A 25312-nucleotide genomic window follows, 5' to 3' on the forward strand; every position below is an offset into this window, starting at 1 on the left:
CTCACAGTACACTATAATACTAACCAGCTCACAGTACACTACAGTATCAACCAGCTCACAGTCACAGTACACTACAATACCAACCAGCTCACAGTACACTACACTACCAACCAGCTCACAGTACACTACAATACCAACCAGCCCACACTAACAGTACACTACAATATCAACCACCTCACACTCACAGTATGCTACAATACCAAACAGCTCACACTCACAGTATACTACAATACCAACCAGTTCACAGTACACTATAATACCAACCAGCTCACAGTACACTACAATATCAACCACCTCACACTCACAGTATACTATAATACCAACCAGCTCACAGTACACTACAATACAAACCAGCTCACAGTCACAGTACACTACAATACAAACCAGCTCACAGTCACAGTACACTACAATACCAACCAGCTCACAGTACACTACAATACCAACCAGCTCACAGTACAGTGCAATACCAACCAGCTCACAGTACACTACAATACCAACCAGCCCACACTAACAGTACACTACAATATCAACCACCTCACACTCACAGTACACTACAATACCAACCAGCTCACACTCACAATACACTATAATACCAACCATCTCACAGTACACTACACTACCAACCAGCTCACAGTACACTACAATATCAACCACCTCACACTCACAGTACACTACAATACCAACCAGCTCACACTCACAATACACTATAATACCAACCAGCTCACAGTACACTACAATACCAACCATCTCACAGTACATTACAATACCAACGAGCTCACAGTATACTATAATACCAACCAGCTCACAGTACACTATAATACTAACCAGCTCACAGTACACTACAGTACCAACCAGCTCACACTCACAGTACACTACAAAACCAACCAGCTCACAGAGCACTACAATATCAACCAGCTCACAGTATACTATAATACCAACCAGCTCACAGTACACTACAATACTAACCAGCTCACACTCACAGTATACTACAATACCAACCATCTCACAGTACACCACAATACAAACCAGCTCACAGTCACAATACACTATAATACCAACCAGCTCACAGTATGCTACAATACCAACCAGCTCACAGTACACAGCATTACCAACCAGCTCACAGTATGCTACAATACCAACCAGCTCACAGTATGCTACAATACCAACCAGCTCACACTCACAGTATACTACAATACCAACCAGTTCACAGTACACTACACTACCAACCAGCTCACAGTACACTACAATATCAACCACCTCACACTCACAGTACACTACAATACCAACCAGCTCACACTCACAATACACTATAATACCAACCAGCTCACAGTACACTACAATACCAACCATCTCACAGTACATTACAATACCAACGAGCTCACAGTATACTATAATACCAACCAGCTCACAGTACACTATAATACTAACCAGCTCACAGTACACTACAGTACCAACCAGCTCACACTCACAGTACACTACAAAACCAAGCAGCTCACAGTACATTACAATACCAACGAGCTCACAGTACACTATAATACTAACCAGCTCACAGTACACTACAGTATCAACCAGCTCACAGTACACTACAATATCAACCACCTCACACTCACAGTACACTACATTACAAACCAGCTCACAGTCACAGTACACTACAATACCAACCAGCTCACAGTATGCTACAATACCAAACAGCCCACACTCACAGTATACTACAATACCAACCAGTTCACAGTACACTATAATACCAACCAGCTCACAGTACACTACAATACCAACCATCTCACAGTACATTACAATACCAACGAGCTCACAGTATACTATAATACCATACCAGCTCACAGTACACTATAATACTAACCAGCTCACAGTACACTACAGTACCAACCACCTCACACTCACAGTACACTACAATACCAACCAGCTCACACTCACAATACACTATAATACCAACCATCTCACAGTACACTACAAAAGCAAGCAGCTCACAGTACATTACAATACCAACGAGCTCACAGTACACTATAATACTAACCAGCTCACAGTACACTACAGTATCAACCAGCTCACAGTCACAGTACACTACAATACCAACCAGCTCACAGTACACTACACTACCAACCAGCTCACAGTACACTACAATACCAACCAGCCCACACTAACAGTACACTACAATATCAACCACCTCACACTCACAGTATGCTACAATACCAAACAGCTCACACTCACAGTATACTACAATACCAACCAGTTCACAGTACACTATAATACCAACCAGCTCACAGTACACTACAATATCAACCACCTCACACTCACAGTATACTATAATACCAACCAGCTCACAGTACACTACAATACAAACCAGCTCACAGTTACAGTACACTACAATACAAACCAGCTCACAGTCACAGTACACTACAATACCAACCAGCTCACAGTACACTACAATACCAACCAGCTCACAGTACACTACAATACCAACCAGCTCACAGTACACTACAATACCAACCAGCCCACACTAACAGTACACTACAATATCAACCACCTCACACTCACAGTACACTACAATACCAACCAGCTCACACTCACAATACACTATAATACCAACCAGCTCACAGTACACTACAATACCAACCATCTCACAGTACATTACAATACCAACGAGCTCACAGTATACTATAATACCAACCAGCTCACAGTACACTATAATACTAACCAGCTCACAGTACACTACAGTACCAACCAGCTCACACTCACAGTACACTACAAAACCAACCAGCTCACAGAGCACTACAATATCAACCAGCTCACAGTATACTATAATACCAACCAGCTCACAGTACACTACAATACTAACCAGCTCACACTCACAGTATACTACAATACCAACCATCTCACAGTACACCACAATACAAACCAGCTCACAGTCACAATACACTATAATACCAACCAGCTCACAGTATGCTACAATACCAACCAGCTCACAGTACACAGCATTACCAACCAGCTCACAGTATGCTACAATACCAACCAGCTCACAGTATGCTACAATACCAACCAGCTCACACTCACAGTATACTACAATACCAACCAGTTCACAGTACACTACACTACCAACCAGCTCACAGTACACTACAATATCAACCACCTCACACTCACAGTACACTACAATACCAACCAGCTCACACTCACAATACACTATAATACCAACCAGCTCACAGTACACTACAGTACCAACCAGCTCACACTCACAGTACACTACAAAACCAAGCAGCTCACAGTACATTACAATACCAACGAGCTCACAGTACACTATAATACTAACCAGCTCACAGTACACTACAGTATCAACCAGCTCACAGTACACTACAATATCAACCACCTCACACTCACAGTACACTACATTACAAACCAGCTCACAGTCACAGTACACTACAATACCAACCAGCTCACAGTATGCTACAATACCAACCACCTCACACTCACAGTACACTACATTACAAACCAGCTCACAGTCACAGTACACTACAATACCAACCAGTTCACAGTACACTATAATACCAACCAGCTCACAGTACACTACAATACCAACCATCTCACAGTACATTACAATACCAACGAGCTCACAGTATACTATAATACCAACCAGCTCACAGTACACTATAATACTAACCAGCTCACAGTACACTACAGTACCAACCAGCTCACACTCACAGTACACTACAAAACCAAGCAGCTCACAGTATACTACAATACCAACCATCTCACAGTACATTACAATACCAACGAGCTCACAGTACACTATAATACTAACCAGCTCACAGTACACTACATTACAAACCAGCTCACAGTCACAGTACACTACAATACCAACCAGCTCACAGCATGCTACAATACCAAACAGCTCACACTCACAGTATACTACAATACCAACCAGTTCACAGTACACTACACTACCAACCAGCTCACAGTACACTACAATATCAACCACCTCACACTCACAGTACACTACAATACCAACCAACTCACACTCACAGTATACTACAATACCAACCATCTCACAGTACACTACAATACCAACCATCTCACAGTACACTACAATACCAACCATCTCACAGTACACTACAATACCAACCAGCTCACAGTACACTACAATACCAACCATCTCACAGTACACTACAATACAAACCAGCTCACAGTCACAGTACACTACAATACCAACCAGCTCACACTCACAGTACACAGCATTACCAACCAGCTCACAGTATGCTACAATACCAACCAGCTCACACTCACAATACACTATAATACCAACCAGCTCACAGTACACTACAATACCAACCATCTCACAGTACATTACAATACCAACGAGCTCACAGTATACTATAATACCAACCAGCTCACAGTACACTATAATACTAACCAGCTCACAGTACACTACAGTACCAACCAGCTCACACTCACAGTACACTACAAAACCAACCAGCTCACAGTGCACTACAATATCAACCAGCTCACAGTATACTATAATACCAACCAGCTCACAGTACACTACATTACAAACCAGCTCACAGTCACAGTACACTACAATACTAACCAGCTCACACTCACAGTATACTATAATACCAACCAGCTCACAGTATGCTACAATACCAACCAGCTCACACTCACAGTATACTACAATACCAACCAGCTCACAGTACACTACACTACCAACCAGCTCACAGTACACTACAGTATCAACCACCTCACACTCACAGTACACTACAATACCAACCAGCTCACACTCACAATACACTATAATACCAACTAGCTCACAGTACACTACAATACCAACCATCTCACAGTACATTACAATACCAACGAGCTCACAGTATACTATAATGCCAACCAGCTCACAGTACACTATAATACTAACCAGCTCACAGTACACTACAGTACCAACCAGCTCACACTCACAGTACACTACAAAACCAACCAGCTCACAGAGCACTACAATATCAACCAGCTCACAGTATACTATAATACCAACCAGCTCACAGTACACTACAATACTAACCAGCTCACACTCACAGTATACTACAATACCAACCATCTCACAGTACACCACAATACAAACCAGCTCACAGTCACAATACACTATAATACCAACCAGCTCACAGTATGCTACAATACCAACCAGCTCACAGTACACAGCATTACCAACCAGCTCACAGTATGCTACAATACCAACCAGCTCACAGTATGCTACAATACCAACCAGCTCACACTCACAGTATACTACAATACCAACCAGTTCACAGTACACTACACTACCAACCAGCTCACAGTACACTACAATATCAACCACCTCACACTCACAGTACACTACAATACCAACCAGCTCACACTCACAATACACTATAATACCAACCAGCTCACAGTACACTACAATACCAACCATCTCACAGTACATTACAATACCAACGAGCTCACAGTATACTATAATACCAACCAGCTCACAGTACACTATAATACTAACCAGCTCACAGTACACTACAGTACCAACCAGCTCACACTCACAGTACACTACAAAACCAAGCAGCTCACAGTACATTACAATACCAACGAGCTCACAGTACACTATAATACTAACCAGCTCACAGTACACTACAGTATCAACCAGCTCACAGTACACTACAATATCAACCACCTCACACTCACAGTACACTACATTACAAACCAGCTCACAGTCACAGTACACTACAATACCAACCAGCTCACAGTATGCTACAATACCAAACAGCTCACACTCACAGTATACTACAATACCAACCAGTTCACAGTACACTATAATACCAACCAGCTCACAGTACACTACAATACCAACCATCTCACAGTACATTACAATACCAACGAGCTCACAGTATACTATAAAACCAACCAGCTCACAGTACACTATAATACTAACCAGCTCACAGTACACTACAGTACCAACCAGCTCACACTCACAGTACACTACAAAACCAAGCAGCTCACAGTATACTACAATACCAACCATCTCACAGTACATTACAATACCAACGAGCTCACAGTACACTATAATACTAACCAGCTCACAGTACACTACATTACAAACCAGCTCACAGTCACAGTACACTACAATACCAACCAGCTCACAGTATGCTACAATACCAAACAGCTCACACTCACAGTATACTACAATACCAACCAGTTCACAGTACACTACACTACCAACCAGCTCACAGTACACTACAATATCAACCACCTCACACTCACAGTACACTACAATACCAACCAGCTCACACTCACAGTATACTACAATACCAACCATCTCACAGTACACTACAATACCAACCATCTCACAGTACACTACAATACCAACCATCTCACAGTACACTACAATACCAACCAGCTCACAGTACACTACAATACCAACCATCTCACAGTACACTACAATACAAACCAGCTCACAGTCACAGTACACTACAATACCAACCAGCTCACACTCACAGTACACAGCATTACCAACCAGCTCACAGTATGCTACAATACCAACCAGCTCACACTCACAATACACTATAATACCAACCAGCTCACAGTACACTACAATACCAACCATCTCACAGTACATTACAATACCAACGAGCTCACAGTATACTATAATACCAACCAGCTCACAGTACACTATAATACTAACCAGCTCACAGTACACTACAGTACCAACCAGCTCACACTCACAGTACACTACAAAACCAACCAGCTCACAGTGCACTACAATATCAACCAGCTCACAGTATACTATAATACCAACCAGCTCACAGTACACTACATTACAAACCAGCTCACAGTCACAGTACACTACAATACTAACCAGCTCACACTCACAGTATACTATAATACCAACCAGCTCACAGTATGCTACAATACCAACCAGCTCACACTCACAGTATACTACAATACCAACCAGCTCACAGTACACTACACTACCAACCAGCTCACAGTACACTACAGTATCAACCACCTCACACTCACAGTACACTACAATACCAACCAGCTCACACTCACAATACACTATAATACCAACTAGCTCACAGTACACTACAATACCAACCATCTCACAGTACATTACAATACCAACGAGCTCACAGTATACTATAATGCCAACCAGCTCACAGTACACTATAATACTAACCAGCTCACAGTACACTACAGTACCAACCAGCTCACACTCACAGTACACTACAAAACCAACCAGCTCACAGAGCACTACAATATCAACCAGCTCACAGTATACTATAATACCAACCAGCTCACAGTACACTACAATACTAACCAGCTCACACTCACAGTATACTACAATACCAACCATCTCACAGTACACCACAATACAAACCAGCTCACAGTCACAATACACTATAATACCAACCAGCTCACAGTATGCTACAATACCAACCAGCTCACAGTACACAGCATTACCAACCAGCTCACAGTATGCTACAATACCAACCAGCTCACACTCACAGTATACTACAATACCAACCAGTTCACAGTACACTACACTACCAACCAGCTCACAGTACACTACAATATCAACCACCTCACACTCACAGTACACTACAATACCAACCAGCTCACACTCACAATACACTATAATACCAACCAGCTCACAGTACACTACAATACCAACCATCTCACAGTACATTACAATACCAACGAGCTCACAGTATACTATAATACCAACCAGCTCACAGTACACTATAATACTAACCAGCTCACAGTACACTACAGTACCAACCAGCTCACACTCACAGTACACTACAAAACCAAGCAGCTCACAGTACATTACAATACCAACGAGCTCACAGTACACTATAATACTAACCAGCTCACAGTACACTACAGTATCAACCAGCTCACAGTACACTACAATATCAACCACCTCACACTCACAGTACACTACATTACAAACCAGCTCACAGTCACAGTACACTACAATACCAACCAGCTCACAGTATGCTACAATACCAAACAGCTCACACTCACAGTATACTACAATACCAACCAGTTCACAGTACACTATAATACCAACCAGCTCACAGTACACTACAATACCAACCATCTCACAGTACATTACAATACCAACGAGCTCACAGTATACTATAATACCAACCAGCTCACAGTACACTATAATACTAACCAGCTCACAGTACACTACAGTACCAACCAGCTCACACTCACAGTACACTACAAAACCAAGCACCTCACAGTATACTACAATACCAACCATCTCACAGTACATTACAATACCAACGAGCTCACAGTACACTATAATACTAACCAGCTCACAGTACACTACATTACAAACCAGCTCACAGTCACAGTACACTACAATACCAACCAGCTCACAGTATGCTACAATACCAAACAGCTCACACTCACAGTATACTACAATACCAACCAGTTCACAGTACACTACATTTACATTACATTTAAGTCATTTAGCAGACGCTCTTATCCAGAGCGACTTACAAATTGGTGAATTCACCTTCTGACATCCAGTGGAACAGCCACTTTACAATAGTGCATCTAAATCATTAAGGGGGGGATGGTGAGAAGGATTACTTATCCTATCCTAGGTATTCCTTGAAGAGGTGGGGTTTCAGGTGTCTCCGGAAGGTGGTGATTGACTCCGCTGTCCTGGCGTCGTGAGGGAGTTTGTTCCACCATTGGGGGGCCAGAGCAGCGAACAGTTTTGACTGGGCTGAGCGGGAACTGTACTTCCTCAATGGTAGGGAGGCGAGCAGGCCAGAGGTGGATGAACGCAGTGCCCTTGCTTGGGTGTAGGGCCTGATCAGAGCCTGGAGGTACTGCGGTGCCGTTCCCCTCACAGCTCCGTATGCAAGCACCATGGTCTTGTAGCGGATGCGAGCTTCAACTGGAAGCCAGTGGAGAGAGCGGAGGAGCGGGGTGACGTGAGAGAACTTGGGAAGGTTGAACACCAGACGGGCTGCGGCGTTCTGGATGAGTTGTAGGGGCTTAATGGCACAGGCAGGGAGCCCAGCCAACAGCGAGTTGCAGTAATCCAGACGGGAGATGACAAGTGCCTGGATTAGGACCTGCGCCGCTTCCTGTGTGAGGCAGGGTCGTACTCTGCGGATGTTGTAGAGCATGAACCTACAGGAGCGGGCCACCGCCATGATGTTGGTTGAGAACGACAGGGTGTTGTCCAGGATCACGCCAAGGTTCTTAGCGCTCTGGGAGGAGGACACAATGGAGTTGTCAACCGTGATGGCGAGATCATGGAACGGGCAGTCCTTCCCCGGGAGGAAGAGCAGCTCCGTCTTGCCGAGGTTCAGCTTGAGGTGGTGATCCGTCATCCACACTGATATGTCTGCCAGACATGCAGAGATGCGATTCGCCACCTGGTCATCAGAAGGGGGAAAGGAGAAGATTAATTGTGTGTCGTCTGCATAGCAATGATAGGAGAGACCATGTGAGGTTATGACAGAGCCAAGTGACTTGGTGTATAGCGAGAATAGGAGAGGGCCTAGAACAGAGCCCTGGGGGACACCAGTGGTGAGAGCGCGTGGCGAGGAGACAGATTCTCGCCACGCCACCTGGTAGGAGCGACCTGTCAGGTAGGACGCAATCCAAGCGTGGGCCGCGCCGGAGATGCCCAACTCGGAGAGGGTGGAGAGGAGGATCTGATGGTTCACAGTATCGAAGGCAGCCGATAGGTCTAGAAGGATGAGAGCAGAGGAGAGAGAGTTAGCTTTAGCAGTGCGGAGCGCCTCCGTGATGCAGAGAAGAGCAGTCTCAGTTGAATGACTAGTCTTGAAACCTGACTGATTTGGATCAAGAAGGTCATTCTGAGAGAGATAGTGGGAGAGCTGGCCAAGGACGGCACGTTCAAGAGTTTTGGAGAGAAAAGAAAGAAGGGATACTGGTCTGTAGTTGTTGACATCGGAGGGATCGAGTGTAGGTTTTTTCAGAAGGGGTGCAACTCTCGCTCTCTTGAAGACGGAAGGGACGTAGCCAGCGGTCAGGGATGAGTTGATGAGCGAGGTGAGGTAAGGGAGAAGGTCCCCGGAAATGGTCTGGAGGAGAGAGGAGGGGATAGGGTCGAGCGGGCAGGTTGTTGGGCGGCCGGCCGTCACAAGAAGCGAGATTTCATCTGGAGAGAGAGGGGAGAAAGAGGTCAGAGCACAGGGTAGGGCAGTGTGAGCAGAACCAGCGGTGTCGTTTGACTTAGCAAACGAGGATCGGATGTCGTCGACCTTCTTCTCAAAATGGTTGACGAAGTCATCTGCAGAGAGGGAGGAGGGGGGGGGGGAGGAGGATTCAGGAGGGAGGAAAAGGTGGCAAAGAGCTTCCTAGGGTTAGAGGCAGATGCTTGGAATTTAGAGTGGTAGAAAGTGGCTTTAGCAGCAGAGACAGAGGAGGAAAATGTAGAGAGGAGGGAGTGAAAGGATGCCAGGTCCGCAGGGAGGCGAGTTTTCCTCCATTTCCGCTCGGCTGCCCGGAGCTCTGTTCTGTGAGCTCGCAATGAGTCATCGAGCCACGGAGCGGGAGGGGAGGACCGAGCCGGCCTGGAGGATAGGGGACATAGAGAGTCGAAGGATGCAGAAAGGGAAGAGAGGAGGGTTGAGGAGGCAGAGTCAGGAGAAAGGTTGGAGAAGGTATGAGCAGAGGGAAGAGATGATAGGATGGAAGAGGAAAGAGTAGCGGGGAGAGAGAGCGAAGGTTGGGACGGCGCGATACCATCCGAGTAGGGGCAGTGTGGGAAGTGTTGGATGAGAGCGAGAGGGAAAAGGATACAAGGTAGTGGTCGGAGACTTGGAGGGGAGTTGCAGTGAGGTTAGTGGAAGAACAGCATCTAGTAAAGATGAGGTCGAGCGTATTGCCTGCCTTGTGAGTAGGGGGGGAAGGTGAGAGGGTGAGGTCAAAAGAGGAGAGGAGTGGAAAGAAGGAGGCAGAGAGGAATGAGTCAAAGGTAGACGTGGGGAGGTTAAAGTCGCCCAGGACTGTGAGAGGTGAGCCGTCCTCAGGAAAGGAGCTTATCAAGGCATCAAGCTCATTGATGAACTCTCCGAGGGAACCTGGGGGGCGATAAATGATAAGAATGTTAAGCTTGAAAGGGCTGGTAATTGTGACAGCATGGAATTCAAAGGAGGCGATAGATAGATGGGTAAGGGGAGAGAGAGAGAATGACCACTTGGGAGAGATGAGGATCCCGGTGCCACCACCCCGCTGACCAGAAGCTCTCGGGGTGTGCGAGAACACGTGGGCGGACGAAGAGAGAGCAGTAGGAGTAGCAGTGTTATCTGTGGTGATCCATGTTTCCGTCAGTGCCAGGAAGTCGAGGGACTGGAGGGAGGCATAGGCTGAGATGAACTCTGCCTTGTTGGCCGCAGATCGGCAGTTCCAGAGGCTACCGGAGACCAGGAACTCCACGTGGGTCGTGCGCGCTGGGACCACCAGATTAGGGTGGCCGCGGCCACGCGGTGTGGAGCGTTTGTATGGTCTGTGCAGAGAGGAGAGAACAGGGATAGATAGACACATAGTTAACAGGGTACAGAAGAGGCTACGCTAATGCAAAGGGGATTGGAATGACAAGTGGACTACACGTCTCGAATGTTCAGAAAGTTAAGCTTACGTAGCAAGAATCTTATTGACTAAAATGATTGAAATGATACGGTACTGCTGGAGTAGGCTAGCTGGTAGTGGCTGCGATGTTGACACTACACTAATCAAGTCGTTCCGTCGAGTGTGATAGTTTCTACAGTGCTGCTATTCGGGGCTAGCTGGCTAGCTAGCAAGGTTGATTGCGTTCCGTTACTTTAAAAGAACGACAATAGCTGGCTGGCTAACCTAGAAAATCGCTCTAGGCTACACAATTGTCTTAGATACAAAGACGGCTATGTAGCTAGCTAGGATCAAACAAAACAAACCGTTGTACTGTAATAGTTACTACAGTGCTGCTATTCGGCTAGCTACGTTAGAAGAACGACAATAGCTGGCCAGCTAACCTAGAAAATCGCTCTAGACTACACAATTGTCTTAGATACAAAGACGGCTATGTAGCTGGCTAGCTACGATCAAACAAATCAAACCGTTGTACTGTAATGAAGTGAAATGAAAATGTGATACTACCTGTGGAGCGACGCGGAATGTTGACCGGGTAGTTGGAGTTCAATTCGGTAGAGGTTGGCTAGCTGTTGGCTAGCTAGCTAGCAGCATTTCCTACGTTAAGGACGACAAATAGCTGGCTAGCTAACCTCGGTAAATTAAGATAATCACTACACTACACTACACTACCAACCAGCTCACAGTACACTACAATATCAACCACCTCACACTCACAGTACACTACAATACCAACCAGCTCACACTCACAGTATACTACAATACCAACCATCTCACAGTACACTACAATACCAACCATCTCACAGTACACTACAATACCAACCATCTCACAGTACACTACAATACCAACCAGCTCACAGTACACTACAATACCAACCATCTCACAGTACACTACAATACAAACCAGCTCACAGTCACAGTACACTACAATACCAACCAGCTCACACTCACAGTACACAGCATTACCAACCAGCTCACAGTATGCTACAATACCAACCAGCTCACACTCACAATACACTATAATACCAACCACCTCACAGTACACTACAATACCAACCATCTCACAGTACATTACAATACCAACGAGCTCACAGTATACTATAATACCAACCAGCTCACAGTACACTATAATACTAACCAGCTCACAGTACACTACAGTACCAACCAGCTCACAGTACACTACAAAACCAACCAGCTCACAGTGCACTACAATATCAACCAGCTCACAGTATACTATAATACCAACCAGCTCACAGTACACTACATTACAAACCAGCTCACAGTCACAGTACACTACAATACTAACCAGCTCACACTCACAGTATACTATAATACCAACCAGCTCACAGTATGCTACAATACCAACCAGCTCACACTCACAGTATACTACAATACCAACCAGCTCACAGTACACTACACTACCAACCAGCTCACAGTACACTACAGTATCAACCACCTCACACTCACAGTACACTACAATACCAACCAGCTCACACTCACAATACACTAAAATACCAACCAGCTCACAGTACACTACAATACCAACCATCTCACAGTACATTACAATACCAACGAGCTCACAGTATACTATAATGCCAACCAGCTCACAGTACACTATAATACTAACCAGCTCACAGTACACTACAGTACCAACCAGCTCACACTCACAGTACACTACAAAACCAAGCAGCTCACAGTACACTACAATACCAACCAGCTCACAGTACACTACAATACCAACCAGCTCACAGTACACTACAATATCAACCAGCTCACAGTACACCACAATACAAACCAGCTCACAGTCATAGTACACCACAATACCAACCAGCTCACACTCACAGTACACTACATTACCAACCAGCTCACAGTATGCTACAATACCAACCATCTCACAGTACACTACAATACCAACCAGCTCACAGTACACTACAATACCAACCAGCTCACAGTACACTACGATACCAACCAGCTCACAGTACATTACAATACCAACCAGCTCACACTCACAGTACACTACATTACCAACCAGCTCACAGTACACTACAATACCAACCAGCTCACACTCACAGTACACTACATTACCAACCAGCTCACAGTACACTACAATACCAACCAGCTCACAGTACACTACAATACCAACCAGCTCACACTCACAGTACACTACATTACCAACCAGCTCACAGTACACTACAATACCAACCAGCTCACAGTACACTACATTACCAACCAGCTCACAGTACACTACATTACCAACCAGCTCACAGTACATTACAATACCAACCAGCTCACAGTACACTACATTACCAACCAGCTCACACTCACAGTACATTACAATACCAACCAGCTCACAGTACACTACATTACCAACCAGCTCACACTCACAGTACACTACATTACCAACCAGCTCACAGTACACTACATTACCAACCAGCTCACAGTACACTACATTACCAACCAGCTCACATACCACCAGGAACAGCAAAGACCTGCCCACCTGCTGCTCAGACTAGTCTTATGTCAAGTGTCATACTTCAACATGTAGCATTATGGAAAGCAGTACAAATGCACACTGGCATTAAAGCTCAGCGTTTTTCTCTATCATGCAACTCTATTGTCATGAGTGCTTTTCTGATTGATTACCTTGGTCTATCCCATGCAACTATATTATCATGATTGCCTTTCTGATCGATTATCTTGGTCTAGCCCATGCAACTATATTATCATGATTGCCTTTCTGATCGATTACCTTGGTCTATCCCATGCAACTCTATTGTCATGATTGCTTTTCTGATTGATTAGCTTGGTCTATCCCATGCAACTATATTATCATGATTGCCTTTCTGATCGATTATCTTGGTCTAGCCCATGCAACTCAATGGAATCTTTCCCCAATGCCCGTACACATTCACACCAGCCTCAATGCATAGCCTAACTGCAATCAATTACTAGCCCACCATGCAACTCTGCATACTATCTCCCCAATGCACGATCACATGGCAGCCCAAGCGGCAGGCATGCAGTGCCATGGACCCGCTGACCTTCAGAGAGGATAAATGGCCATTCATTTGCCCTTGGGCCGAGATGAGGGCTGAGTAGGCTGAACAGGCTCTCCATTGTGAGGAGGGCAGTAGCCTGGGGTCTCCTCTCAGTGAGGATCATCGTCATGGTGGACTAGAGGGAGGTCGGGGGGACGGAGGGAGCTGTCTTCGTCCCAAATGGCACCCTATTCCCTACATAGTGCACTACTTGTGACTAGGGCACGTACAGACTGAAGTGCATACTTTTTGACCACAGCCATATGGGTCTTGATCAAAAGTAGTACACTATGTAGGGAATAGGGTGCTATTTGGGATGCTTCCTGTCATTAGGTTCAGCTGATGCCTCCAGGGTTGGTTGGTTAGTGTCATGGCCCAGGGGCTATTAATACTGAGTGTCCTATAGACATGTGGTGTGTCCAGATGTGTTTTAATGTCACGTGCACAAATACAGTGAAATGCCTTTCTTGCAAACTCTAAACCCAACAATGCAGTAATCAATATCAATGTGGTACTAAAAATAACAAGGTACAACAAAAACACAGGAGATATAAAAATAAGAAATAAAAAGAACAGGAGTAAGTAAGAAGCTGTAAACAGGGTCAGTTCAGTACCATATTAACAATGTACAGGGATACTGGAGTGATGGAGGTAGATATGTAGAGGGGTAAACATACTATATACAGGGTCAGTTCAGTACCATATTAACAATGTACAGGGACACTGGAGGGATAGAGGTAGATATGTAGAGGGGTTAACATACTATATACAGGGTCAGTTCAGTACCATATTAACAATGTACAGGGATACTGGAGTGATAGAGGTAGATATGTAGAGGGGTAAACATACTATATACAGGGTCAGTTGAGTACCATATTAACAATGTCCAGGGACACTGGAGTGATAGAGGTAGATATGTAGAGGGGTAAACATACTATATACAGGGTCAGTTCAGTACCATATTAACAATGTACAGGGATACTGGGGGGATAGAGGTAGATATGTAGAGGGGTAAACATACTATATACAGGGTCAGTTCAGTACCATATTAACAATGTGCAGGGACACTGGAGGGATAGAGGTAGATATGTAGAGGGGTTAACATACTATATACAGGGTCAGTTCAGTACCATGTTAACAATGTGCAGGGACACTGGAGTGATAGAGGTAGATATGTAGAAGGGTTAACATTATATATACAGGGTCAGTTCAGTACCATATTAACAATGTACAGGGATACTGGAGGGATAGAGGTAGATATGTAGAGGGGTAAACATACTATATACAGGGTCAGTTCAGTACCATATTAACAATGTGCAGGGACACTGGAGGGATAGAGGTAGATATGTAGAGGGGTTAACATACTATATACAGGGTCAGTTCAGTACCATGTTAACAATGTGCAGGGACACTGGAGTGATAGAGGTAGATATGTAGAAGGGTTAACATTATATATACAGGGTCAGTTCAGTACCATATTAACAATGTACAGGGATACTGGAGGGATAGAGGTAGATATGTAGAGGGGTAAACATACTATATACAGGGTCAGTTCAGTACCATATTAACAATGTACAGGGATACTGGAGTGATAGAGGTAGATATGTAGAGGGGTAAACATACTATATACAGGGTCAGTTCAGTACCATATTAACAATGTACAGGGGTACTGGAGTGATAGAGGTAGATATGTAGAGGGGTAAACATACTATATACAGGGTCAGTTCAGTACCATATTAACAATGTACAGGGATACTGGAGTGATAGAGGTAGATATGTAGAGGGGTAAACATACTATATACAGGGTCAGTTCAATACCATATTAACAATGTCCAGGGACACTGGAGTGATGGAGGTAGATACAGTGCCTTGCGAAAGTATTCGGCCCCCTTGAACTTTGCGACCTTTTGCCACATTTCAGGCTTCAAACATAAAGATATAAAACTGTATTTTTTTGTGAAGAATCAACAACAAGTGGGACACAGTCATGAAGTTGAACGACATTTATTGGATATTTCAAACTTTTTTAACAAATCAAAAACTGAAAAATTGGGCGTGCAAAATTATTCAGCCCCTTTACTTTCAGTGCAGCAAACTCTCTCCACAAGTTCAGTGAGGATCTCTGAATGATCCAATGTTGACCTAAATGACTAATGATGATAAATACAATCCACCTGTGTGTAATCAAGTCTCCGTATAAATGCACCTGCACTGTGATAGTCTCAGAGTTCCGTTAAAAGCGCAGAGAGCATCATGAAGAACAAGGAACACACCAGGCAGGTCCGAGATACTGTTGTGAAGAAGTTTAAAGCCGGATTTGGATACAAAAAGATTTCCCAAGCTTTAAACATCCCAAGGAGCACTGTGCAAGCGATAATATTGAAATGGAAGGAGTATCAGACCACTGCAAATCTACCAAGACCTGGCCGTCCCTCTAAACTTTCAGCTCATACAAGGAGAAGACTGATCAGAGATGCAGCCAAGAGGCCCATGATCACTCTGGATGAACTGCAGAGATCTACAGCTGAGGTGGGAGACTCTGTCCATAGGACAACAATCAGTCGTATATTGCACAAATCTGGCCTTTACGGAAGAGTGGCAAGAAGAAAGCCATTTCTTAAAGATACGCATAAAAAGTGTTGTTTAAAGTTTGCCACAAGCCACCTGGGAGACACACCAAACATGTGGAAGAAGGTGCTCTGGTCAGATGAAACCAAAATTTAACTTTTTGGCAACAATGCAAAACGTTATGTTTGGCGTAAAAGCAACACAGCTCATCACCCTGAACACACCATACCCACTGCCAAACATGGTGGTGGCAGCATCATGGTTTGGGCCTGCTTTTCTTCAGCAGGGACAGGGAAGATGGTTAAAATTGATGGGAAGATGGATGGAGCCAAATACAGGACCAATCTGGAAGAAAACCTGATGGAGTCTGCAAAAGACCTGAGACTGGGACGGAGATTTGTCTTCCAACAAGACAATGATCCAAAACATAAAGCAAAATCTACAATGGAATGGTTCAAAAATAAACATATCCAGGTGTTAGAATGGCCAAGTCAAAGTCCAGACCTGAATCCAATCGAGAATCTTTGGAAAGAACTGAAAACTGCTGTTCACAAATGCTCTCCATCCAACCTCACTGAGCTCGAGCTGTTTTGCAAGGAGGAATGGGAAGAAATTTCAGTCTCTCGATGTGCAAAACTGATAGAGACATACCCCAAGCGACTTACTGCTGTAATCGCAGCAAAAGGTGGCGCTACAAAGTATTAACTTAAGGGGGCTGATTAATTTTGCACCCCCAATTTTTCAGTTTTTGATTTGTTAAAAAAGTTTGAAATATCCAATAAATGTCGTTCCACTTCATGATTGTGTCCCACTTGTTGTTGATTCTTCACAAAAAAATACAGTTTTATATCTTTATGTTTGAAGCCTGAAATGTGGCAAAAGGTCACAAAGTTCAAGGGGGCCGAATACTTTCGCAAGGCACTGTATTTAGAGGGGTAAGGTGACTAGGCATCAGGATATATGATAAACAGAGTAGCAGCAGTGTAAATGATGATTGTATGTGTGTGTGTAGAGTCAGTATAAATGTGTGTGTGGAGTCAGTATAAATGTGTGTGTGTGTGTTGGAGTGTCAGTGTGTGTGTGTGTGTAGAGTCAGTATAAATGTGTGTGTGTGTACGGTCAGTATAAATGTGTGTGTGTGTAGAGTCAGTATAAATGTGTGTGTGTGTAGAGTCAGTATAAATGTGTGTTTGTGTAGAGTCAGTACAAATGTGTGTGTAGAGTCAGTATAAATGTGTGTGGTGTGTGTGTAGAGTCAGTACAAATGTGTGTGTAGAGTCAGTATAAATGTGTGTGTGTGTAGAGTCAGTATAAATGTGTGTGTAGAGTCAGTATAAATGTGTGTGTGTGTAGTCAGTATAAATGTGTGTGTAGAGTCAGTATAAATGTGTGTGTGTGTGTAGAGTCAGTATAAATGTGTGTGTAGAGTCAGTATAAATGTGTGTGTAGAGTCAGTATAAATGTGTGTGTAGAGTCAGTATAAATGTGTGTGTAGTCAGTATAAATGTGTGTGTAGAGTCAGTATAAATGTGTGTGTAGAGTGAGTATAAATGTGTGTGTAGAGTCAGTATAAATGTGTGTGTAGAGTCAGTATAAATGTGTGTGTAGAGTCAGTATAAATGTGTGTGTAGAGTCAGTATAAATGTGTGTGTCACGGATCCCTCCGGAACGTTCATTACGGTTACCTGGCCCCTGTTCCCACTGATTAGTACTTGTATAAGTGTTCCCTTTGGTTTCCATTGGGCTGTTGGGATGTTTGACGACCTGTGCTGTGTGTTTAGGCTTTTGTACCATTGTGCGCAGATGATTACGGGTCTCGTTCTGTGTGTTAATCGTTGTGAGCAGATGATTACGGGTCTTGTTCTGTGTGTTAATCGTTGTGAGCAGATGATTACGGGTCTCGTTCTGTGTGTTAATCGTTGTGAGCAGATGATTACGGGTCTCGTTCTGTGTGTTAATCGTTGTGAGCAGATGATTACGGGTCTCGTTCTGTGTGTTAATCGTTGTGAGCAGATGATTACGGGTCTCGTTCTGTGTGTTAATCGTTGTGAGCAGATGATTACGGGTCTCGTTCTGTGTGTTAATCGTTGTGAGCAGATGATTACGGGTCTCGTTCTGTGTGTTAATCATTGTGAGCAGATGATTACGGGTCTCGTTCTGTGTGTTAATCGTTGTGAGCAGATGATTACGGGTCTCGTTCTGTGTGTTAATCATTGTGAGCAGATGATTACGGGTCTCGTTCTGTGTGTTAATCATTGTGAGCAGATGATTACGGGTCTCGTTCTGTGTGTTAATCATTGTGAGCAGATGATTACGGGTCTCGTTCTGTGTGTTAATCATTGTGAGCAGATGATTACGGGTCTCGTTCTGTGTGTTAATCGTTGTGAGCAGATGATTATGGGTCTCGTTCTGTGTGTTAATCGTTGTTAGCAGATGATTACGGGTCTCGTTCTGTGTGTTAATCGTTGTGAGCAGATGATTACGGGTCTCGTTCTGTGTGTTAATCGTTGTGAGCAGATGCTTACGGGTCTCGTTCTGTGTGTTAATCGTTGTGAGCAGATGCTTACGGGTCTCGTTCTGTGTGTTAATCGTTGTGAGCAGATGATTACGGGTCTCGTTCTGTGTGTTAATCGTTGTGAGCAGATGCTTACGGGTCTCGTTCTGTGTGTTAATCGTTGTGAGCAGATGATTACGGGTCTCGTTCTGTGTGTTAATCGTTGTGAGCAGATGATTACGGGTCTCGTTCTGTGTGTTAATCGTTGTGAGCAGATGATTACGGGTCTCGTTCTGTGTGTTAATCGTTGTGAGCAGATGATTACGGGTCTCGTTCTGTGTGTTAATCGTTGTGAGCAGATGATTACGGTTCTCGTTCTGTGTGTTAATCGTTGTGAGCAGATGATTACGGTTCTCGTTCTGTGTGTTAATCGTTGTGAGCAGATGATTACGGGTCTCGTTCTGTGTGTTAATCGTTGTGAGCAGATGATTACGGGTCTCGTTCTGTGTGTTAATCGTTGTGAGCAGATGATTACGGGTCTCGTTCTGTGTGTTAATCGTTGTGAGCAGATGATTACGGGTCTCGTTCTGTGTGTTAATCGTTGTGAGCAGATGATTACGGGTCTCGTTCTGTGTGTTAATCGTTGTGAGCAGATGATTACGGGTCTCGTTCTGTGTGTTAATCGTTGTGAGCAGATGATTACGGGTCTCGTTCTGTGTGTTAATCGTTGTGAGCAGATGATTACGGGTCTCGTTCTGTGTGTTAATCGTTGTGAGCAGATGATTACGGGTCTCGTTCTGTGTGTTAATCGTGTTATTTATCTGAGGAACTCTTTTGTTTTGGGATTCTACCCTGTGTTTTTTTAACGTGTTTGTTTGGTCTTCGTCCCCGTTCCTTTACTCAGCACGCCGTAATTTGGGTTTAATTTTTTTTAAACTATATTACGCATTCCTGCGCCTGTCTCCCGAATCATTTATGCCAACATGTCAGTGTGTGTGTAGAGTCAGTATAAATGTGTGTGCATGTTGTGTGTGAGTTGGAGTGTCCGTGTGTGAGAGTGTGTAGAGTCCTGTGAGTGTGCATAGAGACAGTGGAAAAATGTTTAATCCAAGGATATCGGGTGTGGTCTTTATTTCTCGTGATTACAACTATGAGGAGGGAGGTGGGTAGTATGGATGGAGATGAGGAGGGAGGTGGGTAGTATAGATGGAGGGAGGAGGGAGGTGGGTAATATAGATGGAGGTGAGGAGGGAGGTGGGTAGTATAGATGGAGATGAGGAGGGAGGTGGGTAGTATAGATGGAGATGAGGAGGGAGGTGGGTAGTATAGATGGAGATGAGGAGGGAGGTGGGTAGTATAGATGGAGATGAGGAGGGAGGTGGGTAGTATAGATGGAGATGAGGAGGGAGGTGGGTAGTATGGATGGAGATGAGGAGGGAGGTGGGTAGTATGGATGGAGATGAGGAGGGAGGTGGGTAGTATGGATGGAGATGAGGAGGGAGGTGGGTAGTATGGATGGAGATGAGGAGGGAGGTGGGTAGTATGGATGGAGATGAGGAGGGAGGTGGGTAGTATAGATGGAGATGAGGAGGGAGGTGGGTAGTATAGATGGAGATGAGGAGGGAGGTGGGTAGTATAGATGGAGATGAGGAGGGAGGTGGGTAGTATAGATGGAGATGAGTAAAGCACTAAACACACCGTGTTGGTGTGGCCATGTGATCACCTGCTGGGTGTCGACCAACCATGCTGATTCAGAGTGTAGAATTGGAAAATAAACAGAAAATGACAGCTGATTTCCTGGTCAGAACTAGATTGAAGCACATCTGGTATTTTCCATGCCAACAAGGGCCTCAAACCAAGTCATACTGCAGTAAGAGCTCTTCATAAATGTGTTGAGTAGCTCTACGTCAAAATGTGTTTGAGTTGCAATAAATGAATGTTCTTGTTGCTACGGCTAGTTGCTATGTGCTATGTTCTTGTTGCTATGTGCTATGTTCTTGTTGCTATGTGCTATGTTCTTGTTGCTATGTGCTATGTCCTTGTTGCTAGTGATAATATCGGCTCAGTTGTGTGCTGCAGACTCCTTTCTAAAGGCATTTGTTTCCCTCTCTGCCCCTCTCTTCCTCCATGCCCATCCCTCTCTCTGCCCCTCTCTTCCTCCATGCCCATCCCTCTCTCTGCCCCTCTCTTCCTCCATGCCCATCCCTCTCTCTGCCCCTCTCTTCCTCCATGCCCATCCCTCTCTCTGTCCTTCTCTTCCTCCATGCCCATCCCTCTCTCTGTCCTTCTCTTCCTCCATGCCCATCCCTCTCTCTGTCCCTCTCTTCCTCCTTGCCCATCCCTCTGTCTGTCCCTCTCTTCCTCCATGCCCATCCCTCTCTCTGTCCCTCTCTTCCTCCATGCCCATCCCTCTCTCTGTCCCTCTCTTCCTCCTTGCCCATCCCTCTCTCTGTCCCTCTCTTCCTCCATGCCCATTCCTCTGTCTGTCCCTCTCTTCCTCCATGCCCATCCCTCTGTCTGTGCTCCCCCTCTCTACTCTCCTCCCTCCCATCCTCCCTCTCAGGCTCGGCTGCGTTGCCAGGCAATATGGCATACTTTGGGAGTGCCCAGGATGATGTGGATCTGGAGGATGAAGATGATGAAGAGGAGGAGTGTGACGACAGGATGTCAGCTCACAGCCACAACTCAACTTCCTGTCCGTCCTCACAGCGGAAAAACAAAACAACGCAGGGGAAGAAGGTCTCCAATGGACATGGTACTACTGATCTACCATGTTGTTTTGGTACACACTACTGATCTCCATGTTGTTTTGGTACACACTACTGATCTACCATGTTGTTTTGGTACACACTACTGATCTACCATGTTGTTTTGGTACACACTACTGATCTCCATGTTGTTTTGGTACTCACTACTGATCTACCATGTTGTTTTGGTACACACTACTGATCTACCATGTTGTTTTGGTACACACTACTGATCTACCATGTTGTTTTGGTACACACTACTGATCTACCATGTTGTTTTGGTACACACTACTGATCTACCATGTTGTTTTGGTACACACTACTGATCTACCATGTTGTTTTGGTACTCACTACTGATCTCCATGTTGTTTTGGTACACACTACTGATCTCCATGTTGTTTTGGTGCTCACTACTGATCTACCATGTTGTTTTGGTACACACTACTGATCTACCATGTTGTTTTGGTACACACTACTGATCTCCATGTTGTTTTGGTACACACTACTGATCTACCATGTTGTTTTGGTACACACTACTGATCTACCATGTTGTTTTGGTACACACTACTGATCTCCATGTTGTTTTGGTACACACTACTGATCTCCATGTTGTTTTGGTACACACTACTGATCTCCATGTTGTTTTGGTACACACTACTGATCTCCATGTTGTTTTGGTACTCACTACTGATCTCCATGTTGTTTTGTTCTCCTTCTTGTTCACTCAGTCTCTCACTCAGTCACTCACTCAGTCAGTCGTTTGCTCGGTTTGCTCACAATAACTCAGTCAGCCAGTCACATCACTCACTCTTTCCCAGACGTCGTTCTACTCTACCTAGTAACAGAGCCTAGAGGCCCATACTGTATAATTCTCCCTCACCAATCAGAAGAAGCCTGGTGAATTACAGCTCTGTCTCCTCTCACACCATGAGTTGATGGAGACCATCCCAAATCTATAGTGCACTACTTTTAACCAGGGCCCAGGCCAAAAGTAGTGCACTACATAGGGAATAGGGTGCCATTTAGGAAGCAAACCATGTACTCAATGATCCGCATCCACAAACAGAGCTCCATCATCCTCCCTTTACACACACACACACACACACACACACATTCACGGGTCTTAAAGGAGCAGCAGCTCTTACCCAGGGCCATGGGTCTTCAAGGAGCAGCAGCTCTCACCCAGGTTTATGGGTCTTAAAGGAGCAGCAGCTCTCACCCAGAGCCATGGGTCTTAAAGGAGCAGCAGCTCTTACCCAGGGCCATGGGTCTTAAAGGAGCAGCAGCTCTCACCCAGGTTCATGGGTCTTAAAGGAGCAGCAGCTCTTACCCAGGGCCATGGTTCTTAAAGGAGCAGCAGCTCTCACCCAGGTTCATGGGTCTTAAAGGAGCAGCAGCTCTCACCCAGGGCCATGGGTCTTAAAGGAGCAGCAGCTCTCACCCAGGGCCATGGTTCTTAAAGGAGCAGCCATGTTTATACAGTATACATAAAGAGTTCCATATAGAATCCATAGTTGGACATATAGAGTTCCATATAGAACCTATGTGCATTGGCCGAGTTCCATATAGAACCCATGGTTGGACATATAGAGTTCCATATAGAACCCATGGTTGGACATATAGAATTCCATATAGAACCTATGGTTGGACATATAGAGTTCCATATAGAACCCATGGTTGGACATATAGAGTTCCATATAGAACCTATGGTTGGACATATAGAGTTCCATATAGAACCCATGGTTGGACCTATAGAGTTCCATATAGAACCCATGGTTGGACCTATAGAGTTCCATATAGAACCCATGGTTGGACATATAGAGTTCCATATAGAACCCATGGTTGGACCTATAGAGTTCCATATAGAACCCATGGTTGGACCTATAGAGTTCCATATAGAACCCATGGTTGGACATATAGAGTTCCATATAGAACCTATGGTTGGACATATAGAGTTCCATATAGAACCTATGGTTGGACATATAGAGTTCCATATAGAACCTATGGTTGGACATATAGAGTTCCGTATAGAACCTATGGTTGGACATATAGAGTTCCATATAGAACCTGTGGTTGATCATATATAGACCTCCTCCTCTCCTCTGCCCTCGGTTGTTCTATGGGCCTACAGAGGCCGCGTCACAAATGGCACCCTATTCCCTTCATAGTGCACTACATTTAAACCAGGTCCCATCACCCTATTCCCTTCATAGTGCACTACATTTAAACCAGGTCCCATCACCCTATTCCCTTCATAGTGCACTACATTTAAACCAGGTCCCATCACCCTATTCCCTTCATAGTGCACTACATTTAAACCAGGTCCCATCACCCTATTCCCTTCATAGTGCACTACATTTAAACCAGGTCCCATCACCCTATTCCCTTCATAGTGTGGCAGGTAGCCGGTAGGTAGCCTAGTGGTTAGTGCATTGGCCTAGTAACCGAAAGGTTGCAAGATCGAATCCCTGAGCTGACAAGGTAAAAATCTGTCGTTCTGCTCCTGAACAGGCAGTTAACCCACTGTTCCTAGACCATCATTGAAAATAAGAATTAGTTCTCAACTGACTTGCCTAGTTAAATAAAGGTAAAATAGTGCACTACTTTTAACCAGGGCCCTTAGTTTTTGAACTATGGTCCCTGGTCACTATTTAGGTAATAGTCTTCCATTTGGGACACAGCCAGAGTGGAGGAGGGGGGGGGGACCAGAGACTGCAGTCAACTCAGCGGGAATCCTAGAGAAACTAGACTCCCTACACACACAGCTCAGCACTGACACCACCTTACAGAGAGAGAAACTTACTGTGGAGGTCAACAGT

The 25312-nt window shown here is 44.6% G+C and overlaps 1 protein-coding gene across 1 annotated transcript in view; it reads left to right on the forward strand.

Moving 5' to 3' along the window:
- Positions 1–22313: 22313 nt before the first annotated feature.
- LOC135532815 (protein Jumonji-like) overlaps positions 22314–25312 on the forward strand; it is a 33736-nt gene continuing 30737 nt past the window's right edge. Inside the window, 1 exon segment of the mRNA XM_064960247.1 lies at positions 22314–22501. Within this exon segment, the coding sequence (XP_064816319.1) occupies positions 22333–22501 (169 nt within the window). The 5' untranslated portion in view covers positions 22314–22332.

Source organism: Oncorhynchus masou, unplaced genomic scaffold (genome assembly GCF_036934945.1).
Source record: "Oncorhynchus masou masou isolate Uvic2021 unplaced genomic scaffold, UVic_Omas_1.1 unplaced_scaffold_2044, whole genome shotgun sequence".
Classification (NCBI taxonomy): Eukaryota; Metazoa; Chordata; class Actinopteri; order Salmoniformes; family Salmonidae; genus Oncorhynchus; species Oncorhynchus masou.